Source organism: Oncorhynchus mykiss, chromosome 29, assembly GCF_057628025.1.
Source record: "Oncorhynchus mykiss isolate SJ-2025 chromosome 29, ASM5762802v1, whole genome shotgun sequence".
NCBI lineage: Eukaryota > Metazoa > Chordata > Actinopteri > Salmoniformes > Salmonidae > Oncorhynchus > Oncorhynchus mykiss.
In genome coordinates this window covers 26,917,973-26,942,812 of record NC_143050.1, presented here as the reverse complement: position 1 = coordinate 26,942,812, position 24,840 = coordinate 26,917,973, and the positions used below count along the sequence as shown (strand labels likewise).

Genomic DNA, 24,840 nt, shown 5'->3' with positions numbered 1-24,840 from the left:
ACAAGGAACACACCAGGCAGGTCCGAGATACTGTTGTGAAGAAGTTTAAAGCCGGATTTGGATACAAAAAGATTTCCCAGGCTATAAACATCCCAAGGAGCACTGTGCAAGCGATAATATTGAAATGGAAGGAGTATCAGACCACTGCAAATCTACCAAGACCTGGCCGCCCCTCTAAACTTTCAGCTCATACAAGGAGAAGACTGATCAGAGATGCAGCCAAGAGGCCCATGATCACTCTGGATGAACTGCAGAGATCTACAGCTGAGGTGGGAGACTCTGTCCATAGGACAACAATCAGTCGTATATTGCACAAATCTGGCCTTTATGGAAGAGTGGCAAGAAGAAAGCCATTTCTTAAAGATATCCATAAAAAGTGTCGTTTAAAGTTTGCCACAAGCCACCTGGGAGACACACCAAACATGTGGAAGAAGGTGCTCTGGTCAGATGAAACCAAAATTGAACTTTTTGGCAACAATGCAAAATGTTATGTTTGGCGTAAAAGCAACACAGCTGAACACACCATCCCCACTGTCAAACATGGTGGTGGCAGCATCATGGTTTGGGCCTGCTTTTCTTCAGCAGGGACAGGGAAGATGGTTAAAATTGATGGGAAGATGGATGGAGCCAAATACAGGACCATTCTGGAAGAAAACCTGATGGAGTCTGCAAAAGACCTGAGACTGGGACGGAGATTTGTCTTCCAACAAGACAATGATCCCAAAACATAAAGCAAAATCTACAATGGAATGGTTCAAAAATAAACATATCCAGGTGTTAGAATGGCCAAGCCAGAGTCCAGACCTGAATCCAATCGAGAATCTGTGGAAAGAACTGAAAACTGCTGTTCACTAATGCTCTCCATCCAACCTCACTGAGCTCGAGCTGTTTTGCAAGGAGGAATGGGAAAAAATTTCAGTCTCTCGATGTGCAAAACTGATAGAGACATACCCCAAGCGACTTACAGCTGTAATCGCAGCAAAAGGTGGCGCTACAAAGTATTAACTTAAGGGGGCTGAATAATTTTGCACGCCCAATTTTTCAGTTTTTGATTTGTTAAAAAAGTATGAAATATCCAATAAATGTCGTTCCACTTCATGATTGTGTCCCACTTGTTGTTGATTCTTCACAAAAAAATACAGTTTTATATCTTTATGTTTGAAGCCTGAAATGTGGCAAAATGTCGCAAAGTTCAAGGGGCCCGAATACTTTCGCAAGGCACTGTATAACTGTTTCATTCTAACTTGCTGTTTCTTTAGGACTCGAGCAATAGTTGTTGTGCTGACAGAATTAACATTTTCAAATATATCATTATCAGCCAGCACTCTATCTTGAATCTCCCACAGTTTTATTGCATTGTTGACAACAACCATGTCAACAATAGCATTTTCCTGCGCATCTGAAAATATTTTTCCTCTTCCCCCTGTTGGGGGCAGCCTTTGGGTCCTGTTGTAAAAATATATTTTACAGTCAAACTTACTGTAATATATATCTGTGTAAATATTCTATAATTGCAATACAAAATAGATTACTGTAATATTTTAATTTACTGTAAGGATGTAACTCTCACCTGTTTGCATGATGGAAAATTCGCATTACAGATGCCACTGTGGATCTTTGCAGATTGGGTTGTACCCTCAACCCTGCCTCTCTCAATGAGAGACCATGGTTCACGACATGGTCTACATGGTCTATAAGTGTAGCCCTTATTTCATCTGAAATAACAGCTCTTTGTCTTCTTTGTCTTCCTCCACGCATCCGCCTGGCTGCAGTTAAGGGATTCAGCTCTTTACTGGTAGTGCTATGATGTGTGTGTGTGTGTGTGGGTGTGTGTGTGTGTGTGTGTGATGGGATGGGATCAAAGAGGACGGAATACAAAGTCAAACTCTTGCCACATTACCTAATCAACTACTATGCCTCTCCACTTACCTAAACTATTGCTGTAGCTGTTTGCATGTGTGTGTGTTTTTTTCATGTGTGTGTGTGTGTGGTCCCTGGTTGCGTAAGGTGGGTGACATAAGCAGGACAATGACAGGGATCTCAGGGCCTCAAAGAAGTGTGCGTGTGTGTGTGTGTGTGTGTGTGTGTGTGTGTGTGTGTGTGTGTGTGTGTGTGTGTGTGTGTGTGTGTGTGTGTGTGTGTGTGCAAGGAGTGGGAAGGAGTGTGACACACACACATGCATGCAATCATGCATACACTCACACACAGACACACACACTCAAACACGGCGCACATACACAAACACACTCTGCACTCACACTACGCTACATATTATGCATACATACAGTTCAGACTCACATAACCTCTGAGTCACACAGTATGCTACACACACTCTTGCCGAGATAGACACACTCCTACGCCAAACTGTACACCACTGAGCAGAGGGCAATGATACACACCAGTCTCATCTAATTTGGAGGGAAGGTAAGCTAGTTTCGATCATATACGTATTTGTTGTTTGTAAATACTCTTGTCGTAAGTCTTTTGGTTAGTATTGGCTGTGTGGGATGGTTATGCAATGATTGCTTTGTTCTGTTCTGTAGGTATTGCTTTCATGCACATTTTGGGAGCACATTGTATTAGTTTGAAAAAGAGGCAGAGGTCTTAGATTCAGTTGACTGAGGTGAAAACGTCTACTAGCTACTTGTTGGCATTGACAGTGTTGGTTCAGACACCTCTATTATACCTCCTCTCTCTCTTGTCTGTCCTTCAGTACTTTCTCCTCCTCCCCTTCCTCTCCTCTCCTTCATCCCCATCTGTAATCTGTGATGCTGGGTGTATGACCTCTCCGTCTCCTCTACCGAGTCCAGGTCCCCTCAGACCGCATTGCCCTTCTCCCTCTGATCTAGGGGGCATCCTATTTTAGCAGCCGCTCCGAAAGGAACCAGTCTAACCCAGATTCACTTAGGAGACTGAGATGTGTGTAAGCGAGAGAAAGTGAGGGAAAGCAAGAGAGCGTTAGAGACAGAGGGATACTAGACATATTGAGAGAAGCTAATTTGAGGTATACAAATACAAGTTATCTGAATTATTCTCCCTCAAACTTGTGTGTTATGGTTCTGGACTGGGTCACCATGGGTAACCTAGCAGACCGGGTTGGGACCAGGAAGAGGTTCATCAGGGGGGCAGACTCCCTCCAGAAGCACCTGCTCTCTGACTGCACAGACGTAAGTGTATCTGGTCAACACTTCTGCTTGGGCTGTGTTCGAGACTCTAGAGTTTGTAGTGAGGAAACTGATGTTTTTTGTTGTACACTTTGGGGTTCTTTTAGTTATTTAGACAAGATTAAAGAACCCTTTATTAAAAAAAAAAAGGTTCTATATAATATACCCAGTGAAGGCAAAGAATCTTGAACTTACAATTAACATTCCCTTTTAATTTGTTTCAGCTGTTTCGCATTGACATTTTTGTCCATATTAATGATGCTGCTGCTGCATGAGTTTTCTTGTTCAGGAACATGGCTAGCTGATGTACGATACCGTTTGCTTTCTACGGCAGGGGAAGATTGAAGTCATATTTTACAACATTGTTGCCGAGGTCTGTGTGGCAAACAGCAAGGTTTATACAAACCTGTGCTGTTGCAAACTAAATGCTAGCATGCAATAGGAAATTATGTGTATAATGAAAGCATGCACTCTTGGATAAAATAGGGGGGTTCTATTTACAACCTTTTGGTCAATTCAAAATTGAACTGCTCTCTAGCAATCTTCAGACGGGTCTGGACATGTGTCCCCCTGCTTAAGCCAGTACATCTGGCACTGCAGGATTTGAGTCCCTGGCGGCGTAGTGTGTTACTGATGGTAGGCTTTGTTACTTTGGTCCAAGCTCTCTGCAGGTCATTCACTAGGTCCCCCCGTGTGGTTCTGGGATTTTTGCTCACCGTCGTTGTGATCATTTTGACCCCACGGGGTGAGATCTTGCGTGGAGCCCCAGATCGAGGGAGATTATCAGTGGTCTTGTATGTCTTCCATTTCCTAATAATTGCTCCCACAGTTGATTTCTTCAAACCAAGCTGCTTACTTATTGCAGATTCAGTCTTCCCAGCCTGGTGCAGGTCTACAATTTTGTTTCTGGTGTCCTTTGACAGCTCTTTGGTCTTGGCCATAGTGAAGTTTGGAGTGTGACTGTTTGACGTTGTGGACAGGTGTCTTTTATACTGATAACAAGTTCAAACAGGTGCCATTAATACAGGTAACGAGTGGAGGACAGAGGAGCCTCTTAAAGAAGAAGGTACAGGTCTGTGAGAAGCAGAAATCTTGCTTGTTTGTAGGTGACCAAAATACTTATTTTCCACCATAATTTGCAAATAAATTAATTAAAAATCCTACAATGTGATTTTCTGGATCTTTTTTCCTCATTTTGTTTGTCATAGTTGAAGTGTACCTATGATGAAAATTACAGGCCTCTCTCATCTTTTTAAGTGGGAGAACTTGCACAACTGGTGGCTGACTAAATACTTTTTTGCCCCACTATAACTATAAACATTGGCGAGCATCCACACCAGCGGACCGTTATCGTTTATCATACGCCTGTCAATCAATGGATAAACGCATCCTACTGCACGCTGTAGGCCTATTAAATAGGAGGTAACACAGACCATTTAGTGCTTCAGGGTGTATTCCTTGTCATAGTGACAGCTGCAAATAATACTTCAATAATAATATCATGAAAAATAGTTAGAAACTCATTTAAATGTAGCAATTCAACAACAAAAGCTGTTTAGCCTGCACATCTTCTACATCATTGCTTGCCTCGTTGCTCAAGTGGTTTGCAAGTGATTTCCATTTTTCGAATGATTGCCAATTTCCCTTTTCGCCGTGCTCATCTCTCTGCCTTGTCCTGTGCAACCATTTGCAACGCATCAGTGCATCAATCTTAACATCACAGGACAAAGTGATCACACCAATGCACTCTCGCTCCTTAACTTTCCCTGACAGATCATTTGGCCTATTTTACATTCAGCAATTAGCTGAATTGTTTCTTATTACGAAAAGGCTATTAGGCCTAGTAAAAACAACAATTATTATTCAAAAATGAATGTCCTCAGGAACAGCTGGAAGAGAGACGCTATAGTGTAGCCGAAGTAAGACATATTATCTAGATATTAGGCCATTCATTAGCTAAATAGTAGATCTATAAATATTTACTTGTCAAAGTGAATGAAAAAAAGTAATCATATTATGAAAGAATCAGGCTGCGCTCTGCAGTTCCGGACATGCGCTCCACAATGAATTAGTCCTACATTTTTAAACCAGAAAAGTATTTTACCTAGGCTACACAGCGCAATCTGGAATGTATTCTTGTTTATTAAGTGAGTACCAATTTTAGTCTAGGGCTGTAAACTGCTGTGCTGTGTGTAGGCTAAACTGAATAACCACTCAAATGTCCTGTTTTGAATGCTTCATGCTGAAATAACTGCATACAGCCTAGGCCTGATTATGCAACCATTTGAATCAGTTATGGGTCTATTCTAGACTGTTTACAAGGTCCAGAAATGCACATTAGCAGGCCAGTCATAGTGTGTATTTTTGTCAGGATGTATCGTTGTTAACAGATAGGCCTACCAACATAAAATATGGCCTTCTCATGCACTGTTGTTCGTGGATCGTCATTCTCCCATGTCGTCCTATAATGAATGTGGCCACCAGTATGCTCACTCATGGCCAGCTACTCAGGCTCTGCCTCCTCTACTCTCTGAGCAGCCTCTTGCAAATAAAAGCAAGAACGCTTCAATAGAACATGTTTTTGATTGGTTGCGATGTTTTACCGTTGGAGGGACAGGGACATTTTGTTTCTTCGGGAAAGTGGTCCATATGATAGCTCCCATTATCATTCTCCACTCTTTTTGTAGTTATCGTTGTAGTGCGAATGCTCCTGTTCACTTGAATTAGAATACATTTTTTTTTAAATATCGTTTGAGTTATCGTCCTAGGTGTGGATGGCCTTTTAACCTATCAATTTAATTTGATATCATTAATTAATCCTACTCTGGTGCCTTAATTACAAAACATCAATCACTTCCAGACTATTGATTCAACTGTCTTGTTTAACAAGTGCTGAATGGATGAATGGGGGAGATGTGTCAGAGAGATAAAGTAGGTGAGTTCAATCATAGTGTGAAACGCATTACTAAGCTGTATGACAGTGAGGGAGTCTTTACTTTAGCTTTCAGAGTGGATACTGTGCATTGTGTGATCTATTTGCTGAGAAGAAGGTCAAATTGTTCAAGGGGCCATTTTTAGGTGTGACGTTCATGTGCTCAGGGCTTAGCTGTGACACTAGTTCCATCTGATGATGTCCCAAGCGCCCGACCAGCCTTTACGTCTGTGTGTGTGTGTGTGTGTGTGTGTGTGTGTGTGTGTGTGTGTGTGTGTGTGTGCGTGTACAGAACCAGTCAAAAGTTTGGACACACCTACTCATTCAAGGGTTTTTCTTTATTTTTACTATTTTCTACATTGTAGAAAGACCTCAAAACTATGAAATAACACATATGGAAACCAAAGTACTAAACAAATCAAAATATATTTTATATTTGTGATTCTTCAAAGTAGCCACCCTTTGCCTTGATGACAGCTTTGCACACTCTTGGTATTCTCTCAACCACCATCATCACCTGGAATGCATTTCAATTAACAGGTGTGCCTTCTTCAATGATAATGATAACCAAGTCCATATTATGGCAAGAACAGCTCAAATAAGCAAAGAGAAATGACAGTCCATCATTACTTTTAAGACATGAAGGTTAGTCAATACGGAAAATGTCAAGAACTTTGAAAGTTTCTTCAAGTGCAGTCGCAAAAACCATCAAGTGCTACAGTATGATGAAACTCTCTCTCATGAGGACCGCCACAGGAAAGGAAGACCCAGAGTTACCTCTGCTGCAGAGGATAAGTTCATTAGAGTTACCAGCCTCAGAAATAAAAGATCAAATAAATACTTCACAGAGTTCAAGTAACAGACACATCTCAACATCAACTGTTCAGATGAGACTGCGTCAATCAGGCCTTTATGGTCGAATTGTTGCAAAGAAACCACTACTAAAGGACACCAATAAGAAGAAGACTTGATTGGGCCAAGGAACATGAGCAATGGACATTAGACTGGTGGAAATTTGTCCTTTGGTCTGATGAGTCCAATTTTTTGGGTTTCAACCGCTGTGTCTTAGTGAGACGCAGAGTAGGTGAACGGATGATCTCTGCATGTTTAGTTCCCACCGTGAAGCATGGAGGAGGAGGTGTGAGGGTGTGGGGGTGCTTTTCTGGTGACACTCACAGATTAATTTAGAAAGCAAGGCACACTTAACCAGAATGGCTACCACAGCACTCTACAGCTATACGCCATCCCATCTGGTTTGCGCTTAGCGGGACTATCATTTGTTTTTCAACATGACAATGACCCAAAACACACCTACAGGCTGTGTAATGCCTATTTGACCAAGAAGGAGAGTGATGGAGTGCTGCATCAGATGACCTCGCGTCCACAATTGAGATGATTTGGAATGAGTTGGACCGCAGAGTGAAGGAAAAGCAGCCAACAAGTGCTCAGCATATGTGGGAACTCCTTCAAGACTGTTGTAGAAGCATTCCAGATGAAGGTGGTTGAGAGAATGCCAAGAATGTACAAAGCTGTCATGAAGTTAAAGGATGGCTACTTTGAAGAATCTAAAATAAATTACATTTTGATTTGTTTAACACTTTTTTTTTGCTTACTACATGTATGTGTTATTTCATAGTTTTGATGTCTTCACTATTATTCTACAATGTAGGAAATAGTAAAAAATATAAATAAAAACTTTGAGTATGTCCGTCCAAACTTTTGACTGGTGCTGTATGTCTGTCTGCATCTGCTTGAATGTGTCTATATCTGCCTGTGTGTCTGTATCGGCTGTGTCTCTGTGTGTGTGTGTGTGTGTGTGTGTGTGTGTTTGTGCACCCTTTTGGAACGACTCCAACGACTCAATGATGTAGAGCCTGTCATTTTCAAATGAGGGGGTCTGAGTGATATCCATCCTGGGGTCTTTGTCAGCAGATCTGCCTTCTTCATGGTGTTCATCCATAACAGGCCTGTTGCAGGGCCCACCTCTGTTCTGATTGCACTGAGAACTGCTTTTATACTACCCTCTCTGAGACTTTACTTGAGCTGAGACTGATGAACTGTGTGGCTTTATCACACTTTTAATATTCTGGGAGAGATAAATTCGGCAGCTCTGGCAGCGCCCATATATCTGCATGTAATGACTTAAAGACTTCACTCTCAGTGGGATGATTGCATTGAGATCTATGGCCTCCGCAGATCTAGGCTCTTAGATCAACTTAACTGCAGCCCTCTTGGGATCCTATAGTCAAAGTGTTTTAGTGCAGACTATGGGGTTTATTTGATAACCTGTCTCACCTCAATTGTCCCTTTTTTTCTCAATGCTGAGAAATTGCAGTACAGTGTTTATTACATGGCTTGGGAAAGGGGTGAGTTTAAGATAAATTACTTCAGAGTAATATTGCTGAAGGATAAACTATACTTCATTTGTATTTCGTAACAAGGACAGGGCCGTTGTATTGATTTGATTATCACTTTTCTATACACTGTTTTAAATCATATCCCACCCTTACATTGTTGCTCTCTTAAGAACAAGAGAGAAAATATTTATTGCCTGGTTTCACCCAGCAAACAGGCGACGTCCTAAAGACATTAGGGGACACTCCTATAAGGTCCCTTTAAGGGTTTCTACGAGACATTATCCCACTGATGTTCTGAGAACGTTTTAGGAACATTATAAAATGACGCTCAGGATCATAGCAGGACGTTCAGTACAGTCCATTAGGGAACGTTACAAAATGATTCCTATTTGGTTTTGATTGGATATGATCCATGGGACATTCAATGATAGTCAAGTGGACATCGCATGATGGTCCCAAGGGAACGTTCTCCTGGGGACCATTGTCTAGCTCTCTGAAAGTTACCTGGACATCACTGAGGACCATGTCAAGACTTTTTTAGGATGCTCACAGGACTTTAATTTTACTAGTCATTAGGACGTTGTGCGATAGTCCCAAGGGAACGTTCTCTTTGGGACTTTGTCTAGTTCCCTGTAATTTACCAGGAGGTCCCCGAGGACGTTTTTGGACATTGTTGGGATGTTGTGTCATTGTCCTCTGGAGTTTTTTTTTCTCTTTCTCATTTTGTTCCAGGGACATTCCCAATGATGGTTTGTCCTGGGGACATTCACAATGATGGTTTGTTCCGGGGACATCCCCAATGATGGTTTGTTCCGGGGACATTCCCAATGATGGTTTGTTCCGGGGACATCCCCAAAGACATTTTTAGTATGTTCTCGGACGCAACGGTCCCCTGGACACAATGTCCCAAGAACGTCCTGAAAAACATCCCGGGGGACATTCCTGGAACAAAATGGGAAGTTGACAAAAACCTCCAGAGCACCATGACACAACATCCCAAGAATGGGACGTTTTTAGGACGTTCTTGGGATGTTGTGACATGGTCCCCTGGAGGGTTTTGTCTAGTTCCCAGTTTGTTATTAGGACGTTCTTGGTATGTTGTGCATGGTGCTAAAGTACTGTTGTGAGTTTGGGTGGTCCTGTCCAACTTTTCCTTCACTTACTAAAGCAGAAATACAGTGTTTGAGATTAAAACAGCGGTCATAGTTTGCTGTAGTTCTGCTCTTTGAGGGAATTGTTCAGAAATTATACATATCTTGAGGTGTTACATATCTTGAGGTGTGAAGGCCAGTCATACTCTGGAGGGCTCCAGTACTGTCTCTCATTGTCAATTTGAGACCGTGGGACTATAAGGTTCTATCAGAAATGTTTGTCAACAATTAGTTATTCACATTTAATTAATTGATGTTTCGATGGTTCTTCATATGTCTGAAGTTAGATTTTTGAAAAAGCTCATTTTAAGTGGAAAAATGTAGACTAGAAACTTCTATCTGCATAAACCCAGTTGAATATGGCACTACACGGTTCTCCCTGCTATCCAATCACAAGCCTGAACAAATACAGACTCTATCTGGTTCTATCTGTGATTCTATCTGTGATTGCACCCCCCTCTCCCCTCATAAAAACTGATTTTGATACTCTGCCATTTAGGAACCTTTCAGATGAGGACCTTAATGGGTTATGAAAGGAGAATTCACTACAAAACAGTTCTGTGATCTGGGATGTGAAAACTTTGATGCTTAATATCTCAGAACTATGCTTTGCACAGTTAGAACTTTACAGTCCTCAGGACACTAAGTATGGGTAGCTGCAGCCCAATATGGCCACCAGAGTATTGGTTAGTCGGTGTGTCGAAAGGAGTGGGTGTATGGCAAGTGAATCAGCTAATTGGGCAGATTTGTTGCCATTCAAGACCGTTTTGCGTAGCTGATTGGGCTGCATAATGAGTCGATAAGCCGGCAATCAGTACACAGGTGTTTTAGCGACGTGCATGCCGACCTGAGGTGTTTCCTAATGGGCAGCTGTATCACAGTCATGTCACCGGCAGGAGCTAACTTGGCCATTTTTCCCCCTCCCATGATTTTATTTAAAGTTAGTTAACAGCCATATGAGAGAAATAACTAATATTGATAACCATCTAGATGTCACCTTGATACATACATTTACATTTTAGTCATTTAGCAGAGGGTCTTATCCAGAACAATTAAGGTTAAGTGCCTTGCTCAAGGGCATATTGACAGATTTTTCACCTAGTCTGCTCAGGGATTCGATCCAGCGGCCATTCAGTTACTGGCCCAACGCTCTTAACCGCTAGTCTACCTGCCACCTTATACAGGTTACTACTACTCAATCGGTAGGGCATAAACAGCAACTACACCAGGACAGTGCCCTTTGCTCCCGCTTGCCAAGCACTATTGTCTGGCAACAGAATTGGAATAGCTACCTAGTAGCCAATATCAGGGTGACAGTCACAGAAAGTACGCACTATGATGCATGAAGTAACTGTACACCCATCATCCATACTTTTAACCCTCCCCCACAAAAAAAATCTGTTTTATAAGTGAAAATCTACAATTAAATATGACTAACACTCAATCCTCTGGCTTCAAAAGAGAAGTCCAAACTCTCACGGTATGGTACAGTAGCTCAATGTACGGTAGTTGCATGGTAGAATAAAAAAGCTTCTAGAATCAAAAGCTTCTAACTAACCTATAGCATAGCTCTTTCGACACACCCACTCCTTTCCACACGCTTACTATATTCTTTTCGACACACCCATTTGCCCATACTCCGCTTGCCATATTGGGTTACAGCTTCCCCCTTCTCCTCTTTGTGCCAGACAGCTCTCTGCATCAAAGGAGCAGATTTTGAGCCCCCTGGTTTGACCCCCAGACCAGATTTTGACCCCCAGACCAGATTTTGAGCCCCCTGGTTTGACCCCCAGACCAGATTTTGACCCCCAGACCAGATTTTGAGCCCCCTGGTTTGACCCCCAGACCAGATTTTGACCCCCAGACCAGATTTTGAGCCCCCTGGTTTGACCCCCAGACCAGATTTTGACCCCCAGACCAGATTTTGAGCCCCCTGGTTTGACCCCCAGACCAGATTTTGACCCCCAGACCAGATTTTGAGCCCCCTGGTTTGACCCCCAGACCAGATTTTGACCCCCAGACCAGATTTTGACCCCCCAGACCAGATGTTGAGCCCCCTGGTTTGACCCCCAGACCAGATTTTGACCCCCAGACCAGATTTTGAGCCCCCTGGTTTGACTCCCAGACCAGATTTTGACCCCCAGACCAGATTTTGAGCCCCCTGGTTTGACCCCCAGACCAGATTTTGACCCCCAGACCAGATTTTGAGCCCCCTGGTTTGACCCCCAGACCAGATTTTGACCCCCAGACCAGATTTTGAGCCCCCTCGTTTGACCCCCAGACCAGATTTTGAGCCCCCTGGTTTGACCCCCAGACCAGATTTTGAGCCCCTAGGTTTGACCCCCAGACCAGATTTTGAGCCCCCTGGTTTGACCCCGAGACCAGATTTTGAGCCCCCTGGTTTGACCCCCAGACCAAATTTTGAGCCCCCTGGTTTGACCCCCAGACCAGATTTTGACCCCCAGACCAGATTTTGAGCCCCCTGGTTTGACCCCCAGACCAGATTTTGACCCCCAGACCAGATTTTGAGCCCCGTGGTTTGACCCCCAGACCAGATTTTGACCCCCAGACCAGATTTTGAGCCCCCTGGTTTGACCCCCAGACCAGATTTTGACCCCCAGACCAGATTTTGAGCCCCCTGGTTTGACCCCAGACCAGATTTTGACCCCCAGACCAGATTTTGAGCCCCCTGGTTTGACCCCCAGACCAGATTTTGACCCCCAGACCAGATTTTGAGCCCCCTGGTTTGACCCCCAGACCCGATTTTGACCCCCAGACCAGATTTTGAGCCCCCTGGTTTGACCCCCAGACCAGATTTTGACCCCCAGACCAGATTTTCAGCCCCCTGGTTTGACCCCCAGACCAGATTTTGACCCCCAGACCAGATTTTGAGCCCCCTGGTTTGACCCCCAGACCAGATTTTGACCCCCAGACCAGATTTTGAGCCCCCTGGTTTGACCCCCAGACCAGATTTTGAGCCCCCTGGTTTGACCCCCAGACCAGATTTTGAGCCCCCTGGTTTGACCCCCAGACCAGATTTTGAGCCCCCTGGTTTGACCCCCAGACCAGATTTTGAGCCCCCTGGTTTGACCCCCAGACCAGATTTTGAGCCCCCTGGTTTGACACCCAGACCAGATTTTGAGCCCCCTGGTTTGACCCCCAGACCAGATTTTGAGCCCCCTGGTTTGACGCCCAGACCCGATTTTGAGCCCCCTGGTTTGACCCCCAGACCAGATTTTGAGCCCCCTGGTTTGACCCCCAGACAAGATTTTGAGCCCCCTGGTTTGACCCCCAGACCAGATTTTGACCCCCAGACCAGATTTTGAGCCCTCTGGTTTGACCCCCAGACCAGATTTTGACCCCCAGACCAGATTTTGAGCCCCCTGGTTTGACCCCCAGACCAGATTTTGACCCCAGACCAGATTTTGAGCCCCCTGGTTTAACCCCCAGACCAGATTTTGACCCCCAGACCAGATTTTGAGCCCCCTGGTTTGACCCCCAGACCAGATTTTGACCCCCAGACCAGATTTTGAGCCCCCTGGTTTGACCTCCAGACCAGATTTTGACCCCCAGACCAGATTTTGAGCCCCCTGGTTTGACCCCCAGACCAGATTTTTACCCCCAGTTCAGATTTTGAGCCCCCTGGTTTGACCCCCAGACCATATTTTGACCCCCAGACCAGATTTTGAGCCCCCTGGTTTGACCCCCAGACCAGATTTTGACCCCCAGACCAGATTTTGAGCCCCCTGGTTTGACCCCCAGACCAGATTTTGACCCCCAGACCAGATTTTGAGCCCCCTGGTTTGACCCCCAGACCAGATTTTGACCCCCAGACCAGATTTTGAGCCCGCTGGTTTGACCCCCAGACCAGATTTTGACCCCCAGACCAGATTTTGAGCCCCCTGGTTTGACCCCCAGACCAGATTTTGACCCCCAGACCAGATTTTGAGCCCCCTGGTTTGACCCCCAGACCAGATTTTGACCCCCAGACCAGATTTTGACCCCCCAGACCAGATGTTGAGCCCCCTTGTTTGACCCCCAGACCAGATTTTGACCCCCAGACCAGATTTTGAGCCCCCTGGTTTGACCCCCAGACCAGATTTTGACCCCCAGACCAGATTTTGAGCCCCCTAGTTTGACCCCCAGACCAGATTTTGACCCCCAGACCAGATTTTGAGCCCCCTGGTTTGACCCCCAGACCAGATTTTGACCCCCAGACCAGATTTTGAGCCCCCTGGTTTGACCCCCAGACCAGATTTTGAGCCCCCTGGTTTGACCCCCAGACCAGATTTTGAGCCCCCTGGTTTGACCCCCAGACCAAATTTTGAGCCCCCTGGTTTGACCCCCAGACCAGATTTTGACCCCCAGACCAGATTTTGAGCCCCCTGGTTTGACCCCCAGACCAGATTTTGACCCCCAGACCAGATTTTGAGCCCCGTGGTTTGACCCCCAGACCAGATTTTGACCCCCAGACCAGATTTTGAGCCCCCTGGTTTGACCCCCAGACCAGATTTTGACCCCCAGACCAGATTTTGAGCCCCCTGGTTTGACCCCAGACCAGATTTTGACCCCCAGACCAGATTTTGAGCCCCCTGGTTTGACCCCAAGACCAGATTTTGACCCCCAGACCAGATTTTGAGCCCCCTGGTTTGACCCCCAGACCAGATTTTGACCCCCAGACCAGATTTTGAGCCCCCTGGTTTGACCCCCAGACCAGATTTTGACCCCCAGACCAGATTTTGAGCCCCCCGGTTTGACCCCCAGACCAGATTTTGACCCCCAGACCAGATTTTGAGCCCCCTGGTTTGACCCCCAGACCAGATTTTGACCCCCAGACCAGATTTTGAGCCCCCTGGTTTGACCCCCAGACCAGATTTTGAGCCCCCTGGTTTGACCCCCAGACCAGATTTTGAGCCCCCTGGTTTGACCCCCAGACCAGATTTTGAGCCCCCTGGTTTGACCCCCAGACCAGATTTTGAGCCCCCTAGTTTGACCCCCAGACCAGATTTTGAGCCCCCTGGTTTGACACCCAGACCAGATTTTGAGCCCCCTGGTTTGACCCCCAGACCAGATTTTGAGCCCCCTGGTTTGACGCCCAGACCAGATTTTGAGCCCCCTGGTTTGACCCCCAGACCATATTTTGACCCCCAGACCAGATTTTGAGCCCCCTGGTTTGACCCCCAGACCAGATTTTGACCCCCAGACCAGATTTTGAGCCCCCTGGTTTGACCCCCAGACCAGATTTTGACCCCCAGACCAGATTTTGAGCCCCCTGGTTTGACCCCCAGACCAGATTTTGAGCCCCCTGGTTTGACCCCCAGACCAGATTTTGAGCCCCCTGGTTTGACCCCCAGACCAGATTTTGAGCCCCCTGGTTTGACCCCCAGACCAGATTTGGAGCCCCCTGGTTTGACACCCAGACCAGATTTTGAGCCCCCTGGTTTGACCCCCAGACCAGATTTTGAGCCCCCTGGTTTGACCCCCAGACCAGATTTTGAGCCCCCTGGTTTGAGTCTATGTAATGAAAAGAGGAGGTGTTCTTAATGCTTTGAACACTCAGTGTCTATAGGATCTAGTTTGACCGGTGGACACAAGAAAGATTCCAAAAGGGTTCCGCAGCTGTCGCCATAGGGGCACCATTTCTGGTTCCAGGTAGAACCTTTTTTGGTTCCAGGTTGAACTGTGTTGGGTTCCATGTAGAACCCTATGTGGAAAAGGTTCTACATGGAACCCAAAAGGGGTTCTTCAAATGGTTCTCCTATGGGGACAGCCTGAAGAACCCTTTTTGGTTCTAGATAGGGGTGGCAGGTAGCCTGGCGGATAGGAGTGTTGGGCCAGTAACCAAAAGGTTGCTGGATCGAATCGCCAAGCTAACAAGGCAAATATCTGTTGTTCAGCCACTGAGCAAGGCAGTTAACCCACTGTTCCCCGTGCACTGTGGATGTTGATTAAGGCAGCCCCCAGACCACTGATTTAGAGGGGTTGGGAAGACACATTTCAGTTGAATGCATTCAGTTTTACAACTGACAAGGTATCCCCCTTTCTTTTTTTTATATAGCACCTTTTTTTCTAAAAGTGTAGTGATTCTGTCTCGCCTGCCAAGTATGTCTCATTGGCAGACAAATGAGGGGCGTTGCCTTTACAAACTAAGGTTTTGTGTTCATTTACAGACGTCAAGCTTACTGGGAAATCCTAGGAAGTCGTGCCAAGGGAGAAGCAGAACTGATCTTCCATGTACTCCGGCGCACAGAACGCATATACTTACAATTATCTTGGGCGAGTCAGAATAGCGTTAATCATTAGTGTGCATCGGTCACACTAGGATAGGACTAATGGGAACACGTCCACCTTCAGCAATTTATCACAATTCAACCCCTTCTTGCAAAGCCATTAACCCTTTTGAATGGTGTCATTGCTTTGCTTAAATCACAATGAACAGCAGATTTGTAGCACTCAGGAGACATTTGCTTGTTATCAGCATTTACACAGTGACCTACGTTTCCTCTCTTGTTGGCATGCTAGACTGCCATGCCCTCTGGCAGGCTGATAGGGGTGCCATCTCTGCCATGCATCTCCCTATTGTAAAAGGTTCTCCAGAGCATTGTATATCTAGAATCTATTAAGTTTATCCCTGCATAGTACACACTGTGTGCTGGCGTAGTGCAAACTAAGGTGAGTAGTGTGGACAGGAGGCCAAAGATCCGCAAGACTTATCTGCCAGATGACTCAGGGGGAAGGCTCCAACCAGGCAGCAATTTAATCAATCTGATTAAAGGGAAATGCTGTGTGTTTTCTAGCCACTCCAAGGCAGGCCAGTGGCCATTCATTGAATTCTGTCTTGTTTGCTCTTATCACTTGATGGTGGGTGTGTGCGTGCTAATGGACATTTAGGTAAAGGTATAGGAGTTCAAATACTTGACGAGAGTTGGGCAAATAGCTAGATCTGCCTAACAGGTTGGATGGACGTTTATATACACTTACTATCTGTACAGCAATTCAGTTTCGTTTTGCAGAAGCATGTACAGTATGTCAGAAGCAGGGATGGAATTTTGTGATTTTAGGGGCAAGGCTATTTGGCCTTCAAGAGATATTTCGATTTGATTAACACTTTTTTGGTCACTATTTTTAGGTTCTTATTTTTTAGAGTAAATAACTCACAGACACTAGATAAGCTTTAACCAAGTTTAATTCTCCCCAAAGGTTCTGTACAGCTGTAAATCAGACAACCCAACATTTCTCCCAACACAGATACATATATCCCTTAAGACACTCCTCCTTCTCTCCAATCCTTACATCTTATGGTTCTACAGGAAAAGAGTAACAGGATACTGAACCCTTATTACTCCCTTCAGGGGATCTGACCTCACCTCCTGAACTCACCTAATCCACAGATGTCCATCTGTCTTTCCTGTATCAACACGGTGCTCTCCTCCCGTCCCCCAACACATTCCAACGCCATCTGGCTTTCTACAGAGAACCATTAACTTCTGACATAAAACCAAGTCTCTTTCACTCCTAGTATTATATGCTTCTTCTCTATCATTTATTTAATATCTCAATGTTCAAAATGTCGAATCCAACACTATATACATGATTCCATATGTGTTTTTTCATAGTTTTGATGTCTTCAATATTATTCTACAATGTATAAAATGTCAAAATAAAGAAAAACCCTTGAATGAGTAGGTATGTCCAAACTTTTGACAGGTACTGTAAGTATTCAGTCCATTTAATCAGTACTTTGTTGAAGCCCCTTTGGCAGTGCTTACAGCCTCGAGTCTACAAGCTTGGCACACCTGTATTTGGGGAGATTCTCCCATTCTTCTCTACATATTCTCTTAAGCTCTGTCAGGTTGGATGGGGAGCGTTGCGGCACAGCTATTTTCAGGTCTCTCCAGAGATGTTTGATCGGGTTCAAGTCTGGGCTTTGGCTGGGCCACTCAAGGACATTCAGAGACTTGTCCCGAAGCCACTCCTACGTTGTCTTGGCTGTGTGCTTAGGGTTGTTGTCCTGTTGACAGGTGAACCTTCGCTCCAGTCTGAGGTCCTGAGCACTCTGGAGCAGGTTTTCTTTAAGGATCTCTCTGTACTTTGCTCCATTCATCTTTTCCTGACTATTCTCCCAGTCCCTGCCACTGAAAAACATCCTCACAGCATGATTCTGCTACCACCATGCTTCACTGTAGGGATGGTGCCAGGTTTCCTCCAGACGTGACGCTTGGAATTTAGGCCAAAGAGTTTAATCTTGGTTTCATCAGACCAGAGAATCTTGTTTCTAATGGTCTGAGAGTCCTTTCGGTGCCTTTTAGAAAACTCCAAGTGGGCTGTCATGTGCCTTTAACCGAGGAGTGGCTTCCGTCTGGCCACTCTACCATAAAGGCCTGATTGGTGGAGTGCTACAGAGATGGTTGTCCCTCTAGAAGGTTTTCCCATCTCCACAGAGGAATTCTAAAGCTCTGTGAGAGTGACTATCAGGTTCTTGGTCACCTCTCTGCTCTAGGAATAGTCTTGGTGGTTCCAAACTTATTCCATTTAAGATTGATGGAGGTCACTGTGTTCTTGGGGACCTTCAATGCTGCAGACATTTTTTGGTACCCTTCTCCAGATCTGTGCCTTGACACAATCCTGTCGCGGAGCTCTATGGACAATTTCTTCAAACTCATGGCTTGCTCTGACATGCACTGTCAACTGTGGGACATTATATAGATGGGTGTGTGCCTTTCGAATCATGTCCAATCAATTTAATTTAACACAGGTGGACTCCAGTCAAGTTGTAGAAACATCTGAAGGATGATCAATGGAAACAGGATGCACCTGACCTCAATTTTGTGTCTCATATTAAAGGGTCTGAATACTTATGTAAATAAGGTATTTCTGTTTTTTATTTTCAAACATTTAAAAAAACAGTTTTCACTTTGTTATTATGGGGTATTGTGTTTAGATTGCTGAGGATTTGTTTTTGATTTAATCAATTTTAGGGTAAGGCTGTAAAGTAACAAAATTTGGAAACGTCAAGGGGTCTGAATAATTTCCGAAGGTACTGTACATAACGCCAATCATGTTTGACAAATATAGTGTAGGATAATTAATATTAATGTCGAAAGGCGTCACTCTGGGGGGTTGTATGTGTTTGGGTTTGTATGAGAATTATGCTTATTTGCAACAAAACAAACGGTCAAAAAATATATAAATAATAAGGAATACGTTTTTGAAGTGTCTGTCCTATATCTAGGAGATATAAGAAAGCTCCCTCACTACAGATGTTTTCGTGAGAAGATCGATTTTCAGGAGGTCTCATGGTCTGCCAAACACCGCTGTAGCTCGGCCACCTTCCACCGCAGATACGGAAGGTCGACATAGGTCGATTGAACAGATAGCATATGAACGTTCTCACAATGAAAATTATTTAATTCAGCTTCTATAGCTCTTTTCATTACAGAAAGAATCTCAAAGCGCTTGAAAAGAAAAATAAGAAAAATAAGATCATATTTATATGTAGCTACATAAGAGAGAGTAGGTCAGGACAACGACAATTGTCAGCTAGAGTTGAACGTTTTGGGTGTTTCAATGGGGTGACAGTTGAGAGGGATCCACGTAGCTTGAGGGAGTGGTTTGTCAACAGGGGGAGATGAGCAGGTCCTCCGGTGGCAGGCACAGTTCACTCTCCATTCAATGCGTGTCACCGGCGCTTCGCTGTCCCTGCCGTCTGACTACCTTGTACGAGATAAAGTTTCAGACTGAGCAATGAATTCATCACTGCCAGCTCACCATCCATTGCAGTCCTTCTCATGGTTCCGGAGACTGTAGAAAAACAACCAAAAATAGGGTGGTGTATTCAAATCAAAACACACTAGCTAACTAACTAGATAGCTTGCTAGCATTGATATCTAGCTATGTTGAAAGAGCTGATTCGCCATCAAATTCAAAGGCAGGAAACACATAGGTAACCCTGTCTTTTGTCTAACTTATTTTGCTATTCAGTGTCAAAACGAAAAGGAAAACATTCAATCAAAAACAAATCAAAAATATGAAATATTTACAAAATGTACAGGAGCTCTCATTACAAAATGTGTAGAATAGTAGAAAATGAGTTATAAAACTGCACACTCTGCCTGGCAACATGGAGGAGGGCCCCGTGCAACTGTGTTACGCCGCTGGTACCACTACAGTGACAAGCGTTTGTAACCCTGGCCAGGGGTCTCAGGAGGGGAGCCCCAGGGCAGTTACCAGATGCACTTATGGAGGAGCAACATGACCTTAACATGGAGGTCCCTACTGACTGGATACTCTGGAATCTGTGTGAACTTGATGAATCTGTTGTCATTCTCCAGGGATTCTAAGTTCGTGGACAGAAGATCAGGTTCTGTCCAAGTTGTTGTCTTTTCACTCAGTCTGGAATCTTCATTTTAAGGTCATTTTCCATTGCAGGGGACTTAGATTGAATGTTTTAAAGACACTTTGTGACAAATGTTTTGTAAAAGCACTACACAAATGATTTTGGACTTTTGGAAATAAGTAAAACCCTTTCCTGCTGTCAAATTACCTGGTGGCCTCATGGGTGGAACATTATTCATTATTTTCATAATTTCATTTTTATGAATTATATAAAGTGTAATATTAGAATGCAAACTCAAAAATTGAATACATTTCAACTCTATATGTCTTCTTTTTTTAAGCTCATAACCATGTGTGTGAGGTGTATACTTTGGTTTCAAAGTAGATTTGTTTAAGACTACCAAGAAACACTGTGACCCTGACTTAGCCCGCTGCAGTAAAAGGTTAAACAAATCTCGCAATGTCAGGGGAGTCTGGCTTTGACAGTGAAAAAAAACATCTTCCTGTAGTTCCGAACACATCAGGCTGCATTACTACATCTGACAATGAAAAAGTCCTGAAAACAAAGGCTTTCCTACAAGAAAAGCAAAAATATCCAAACTTCAATGGACAGTGGTGAAGGGCAGTGGACCGCTTAACAACAGATGTCGTGACATGGAAGCGAGCTAGCAAGCATCAAGATGCGTCGCAGACAAGGACAGCGTTAGCTCCAAGAAAATCGTTCAGGATTCCGGTCGATCTCTGAGGACTTCCAGAAAATGGAAAAAACTCCCAGAATAACCCACGCTGTTGACGACGTCTTGGCACAAAAACATTAGAGAGAAGAAAGCAGAGTGAATGGAAAAAATAAACAGCTAAGTGTCGAAATGTTTCGTATTTTATGTTGTGTTCACTTCAGGGAATGAATATGACTGAAATGATCTTACCTGAGCCAGGCATCCATCTGGGAGAGTTTGGTTCTCTGTCAAGCTGGACAGAAACGTTTTTCTTCCTCTCATAGAGGTTCTGAGTAGACTGCGTAAACAACAGTTTGTGGTTGTATGTTCAGTATCCTCGGAATAGTGTGTGTGTGTATGTGTGTGTGTGTGTGTGTGTGTGTGTGTGGTGTTTTGGAATGATTTCAAGTGTTTCACAGAAAAACACACAAGGGTGACTTAACAGCTCACAATGCATTGCCACTATTCATGGCCACAGGCAGTGCCAAGAGTGTGTCCCCTACAACATGTCTTTGTACAGATCCACTGCATACACACACCACTTAAACACACCAGCATAAATGTTAACCTTGAACCACAGAGGTCTTTTTTAAAGATGTTTCCTCAGTCTGATTGTAATTTTCATTCAGCCCATTGACTCCATCAATAGCTCCATCCCTGCAGCATTAGCAAGAAATCACATCCATTGCAAATATGCGTAAAATTCCCATTAGTCTCTCCCTCTGATGTTTTCTGAGCTTCTCCTTTGAACAGACTTTACACGTCGATATCCCTTTCGACTTGCAGTTAACTACGGAACATTCAATTCTACCCTCCAGAACATGAATAAAAGCGATGGTTTGATTCATGTTCTTTCTTTGGGGGGCACCCAACGAAGTCTTTTAATCAGTTTGACCGGAGATCTGTTTCACTTGAAGTGAGCAAATCACATGATCTAAGTCTGGCTCCAAGTCACAATGGTCATACATCACACCACGGGGTTGTTAATATTTAAAGCACAATAGTCAATAGCACTATTACTGTTTGTTACTACTCAGCAGCAGTACAGGATGCCACTTCTGGCTTGCTAAGTTCTTTTCTTAGTTCTTATCCTCTTTCAAAGCACTCTCTGCTCTCTCAGGCTGCTCAGCACTGCCCTGGACTGTACCAGTGGGTCAGAGTAATTCTCTGTGACTAAGTGGATATAACACACACGCACGGACACATATACACATGTCCACACCTGCACACACACGCACGCATGCACACACGTGCACACACAGACACACATGCACAAACACACGCACGCACGCACGCACTCTCCATGGGTGAGGAAACCATTAAGCACGATACCTCTCCAAAACTCTCTTGCTGTTCCCCACTCCCATTTGCCATCATTCATTAATTCTATAATTAATTTGCTTTCATTTTTTCTCTCGTTTCCTCTCTCTCTCTTGCCCTCTCTCTCCCTCCTAAAACAGAGGTCCTGCCACCATGGAGACACATTTACAAAGAAGCCTTTTTCTCAACTAAACTGTCAAATCTGCAACAAAGAGTAGAATTAAGTATTGCATGAAAGGAGAATAACAACCCCTCATCCTTTCTCTGTCCCCCACTCTCACTCACTCTCTCTCTCTCTCTCTCTCTCTCTCTCTGCTATCTCTCACTCTCTTTCCCTCTCTCTCTCTCTCTCTCTGTGTCATTCTCTCTGTCTCTCTCTGTCTCTCTTTCTCCATGTCTCTCTCTGGCTGTGTAGAAGTGTGACTGCTTGCTCAGTCTGGAAGCTTACTCGGCTGACCAGAAGCGACGTGTGTGTCAGTGTCTGAAGGACAACATTGAAAAGCAGCTCCAGCTCCAGAGGAGTGCGCCGTTCTCCCCTCCTGCTGACCAGGTAGGAGTCACACACACACCCTCATCCTGCCACTTATTGGCTCATTTGTGATCACAATCATCCCTGCTCCAGTTCACTCACCGGATCATTGCTGAAGCACATGGCTTGTACTATACATATGGTCAGAGCCAATCAGTGCACAGTGTGTGACTGTGCTTCTCCAATGCAGTCTGCTGCTGTATCCCTTTTTTAAAATATCAAATCCAAATAAAATAAAATAGTATTTGTAACATGCACCGAACACAACGGATGTAGACTTTACCGTGAAAGGCTTGCTTACAAGCTCTTCTAAACGATGCAGAGTAAAAAAACACAAATATAACAACACAATAGTAATAAAATACACAAGAATGGAGCTATGTACAGGAGGTACCAGTACCAGATCAATGTGCAGAGTTGCGAGGTGTGTGCAAGGTGTGTGTGTGGGTGCATGTGTTTGTGTTGCATCGGTATGCGTGTGTTATGTATTATGTATGTAAATGTACTGTATGTTAATGTGTGTGGGTTTTGTGTGAGAGTGTCAGTGTAGTGTGTGTATTTAGTGTGTAAACAGTGAGCTCCACAATTATTGAAACAGTACATGTTTTGTTGTTTTGGTTCTCTACTTCTGCACTTTGGATTTTAAATGATACATTAACTACAAGATTAAAGTGCAGATTGTCAACTTGAATTTTAGGGTATTTTCATCCATTTCGGGTGAACAGCTTAGAAATGAAAGCACTTTCTGTACATAGTCCCCCCATTTTAGTGGACCAAAAGAATTGGGACAAATTCACTTGTATGTGTATTATGTGTATTAACTAAAACAATAATAAGTATTTGGTCCCATATTTCTAGCTTGTTCGGATGTTGTCTGTAATCCATGGCTTCTGGTTGGGGAATGTACGTACGGTCACTGTGGGGACGACATCATCGATGCACTTATCTATGAAGCCAGTGAATGATGTGGTGTACTCCTCGAAGAATCCCGGAACATATCTGACCACTTTTTTATTGATCAAGTCACTGGTGCTTCCTGCTTTAATTTTTGCTTGTAAGCATGAACCAGAAGGATAGAATTATGGTCAGATTTGCCAAATGGAGGGTGAGGGAGAGCTTTGTATGCGTCTCTGTGTGTGTAGTAAAGGTGGTCCAGAGTTTTTCTTCCCTGCATTAAAGCCCTCGGCTACTTGGAGCGCCGCCTCTGGGTGAGCGTTTTCCTGTTAGCTTATGGCGGAATACAGCTCATTCAGTGTGGTCTTAGTGCCAGCATCCATCTGTGGTGGTATGTAGACAGCTATGAAAAATACAGATGAAAACTCTCTAGGTAGGTAGTATGGTCTACAGCTTATCATGATATACTATACCTCAGGCGAGCAAAACCTCGAGACTTCCTTAGATATTGTGCACCAGCTGTTATTTACAAAAATACATCGTCCGCCGCCCCTTGTCTTACCAGACGCTGCTGTTCTCAAACATGTATCCGGTTTGCAACAAGGCACTATAGTAATAGTGCAAAAAACGTAGCACTGTAATTACCTTTTAGTCCTGAATGCAAAGTGTTATGTTTGTGACAAATCCAATACAACACATTACTGAGTACCACTCGTATTTTCAAGCATAGTGATGGCTGCATCATGTTATGGGTATGCTTGTAATCATTAAGGACTGGGGAGTTCTCAGGATTGAAAAGGAATAGAGCTAAGCAGAGGCAAAATCCTAGAAGAAAACCTGGTTTAGTCTGCTTTCCACCAAGCACTGGGAGAATAATGAACCTTTCAGCAGGACAATAACCTAAAACACAAGGCCAAATCTACACTGGAGTTGTTTACCAAGATGACAGTGAATGTCCTGAGGGGCCGAGTTACAGTTTTGACCTAAATCTATTTGAACATTTACACTATGGCAAGACCTGAAAATGATTTAGCAATAATCAACAGCCAATTTGACAGAGCTTGAAGAATTTAGAAAATAACAATAGGCAAATGTTGCACATTCCAGGTGTGGAAAGATCTCAGAGCGGTGTGATTAGACATTTGAGTGGTACAGGGCCTCTAGTCATTTAGGCAGGTTACCTTCCAGTTGTTGAGAACAGGGACAGTGGTGGTAGTCTGGAAACATGTTAGGTTTACAGAATGGGACAGGGAGAGATTGAAAATATCTGCGCCTGCTTTGAGATCACTCCCTGTTATTTTGAGTGTTAACCTGTTTAAAAGTTTTACACAGGGCCTCCCGAGTGGTGCAGTGGTCTAAGGCACTACATCGCTGTGCCATTAGAAATCCTGGTTCGAGTTCAGCCTCTGTCACAGCCGGCCACGACTGGGAGACCCATGGGA

At 44.2% G+C, this 24,840-nt stretch overlaps 1 protein-coding gene across 4 annotated transcripts in view; it reads left to right on the top strand.

Annotated features, from left to right (window-relative positions):
- The window catches only part of LOC110509811 (regulator of G protein signaling 3), a 237,253-nt gene that overhangs the window by 108,392 nt on the left and 104,021 nt on the right, over positions 1 to 24,840 (top strand). For all 4 annotated transcript variants that reach the window (XM_036968257.2, XM_036968259.2, XM_036968258.2 and 1 more), the window contains one exon: positions 22,391 to 22,525. In XM_036968257.2, coding sequence (XP_036824152.2) covers positions 22,391 to 22,525 — 135 coding nt within the window. The remainder of the gene's footprint in view (positions 1 to 22,390; positions 22,526 to 24,840) is intronic.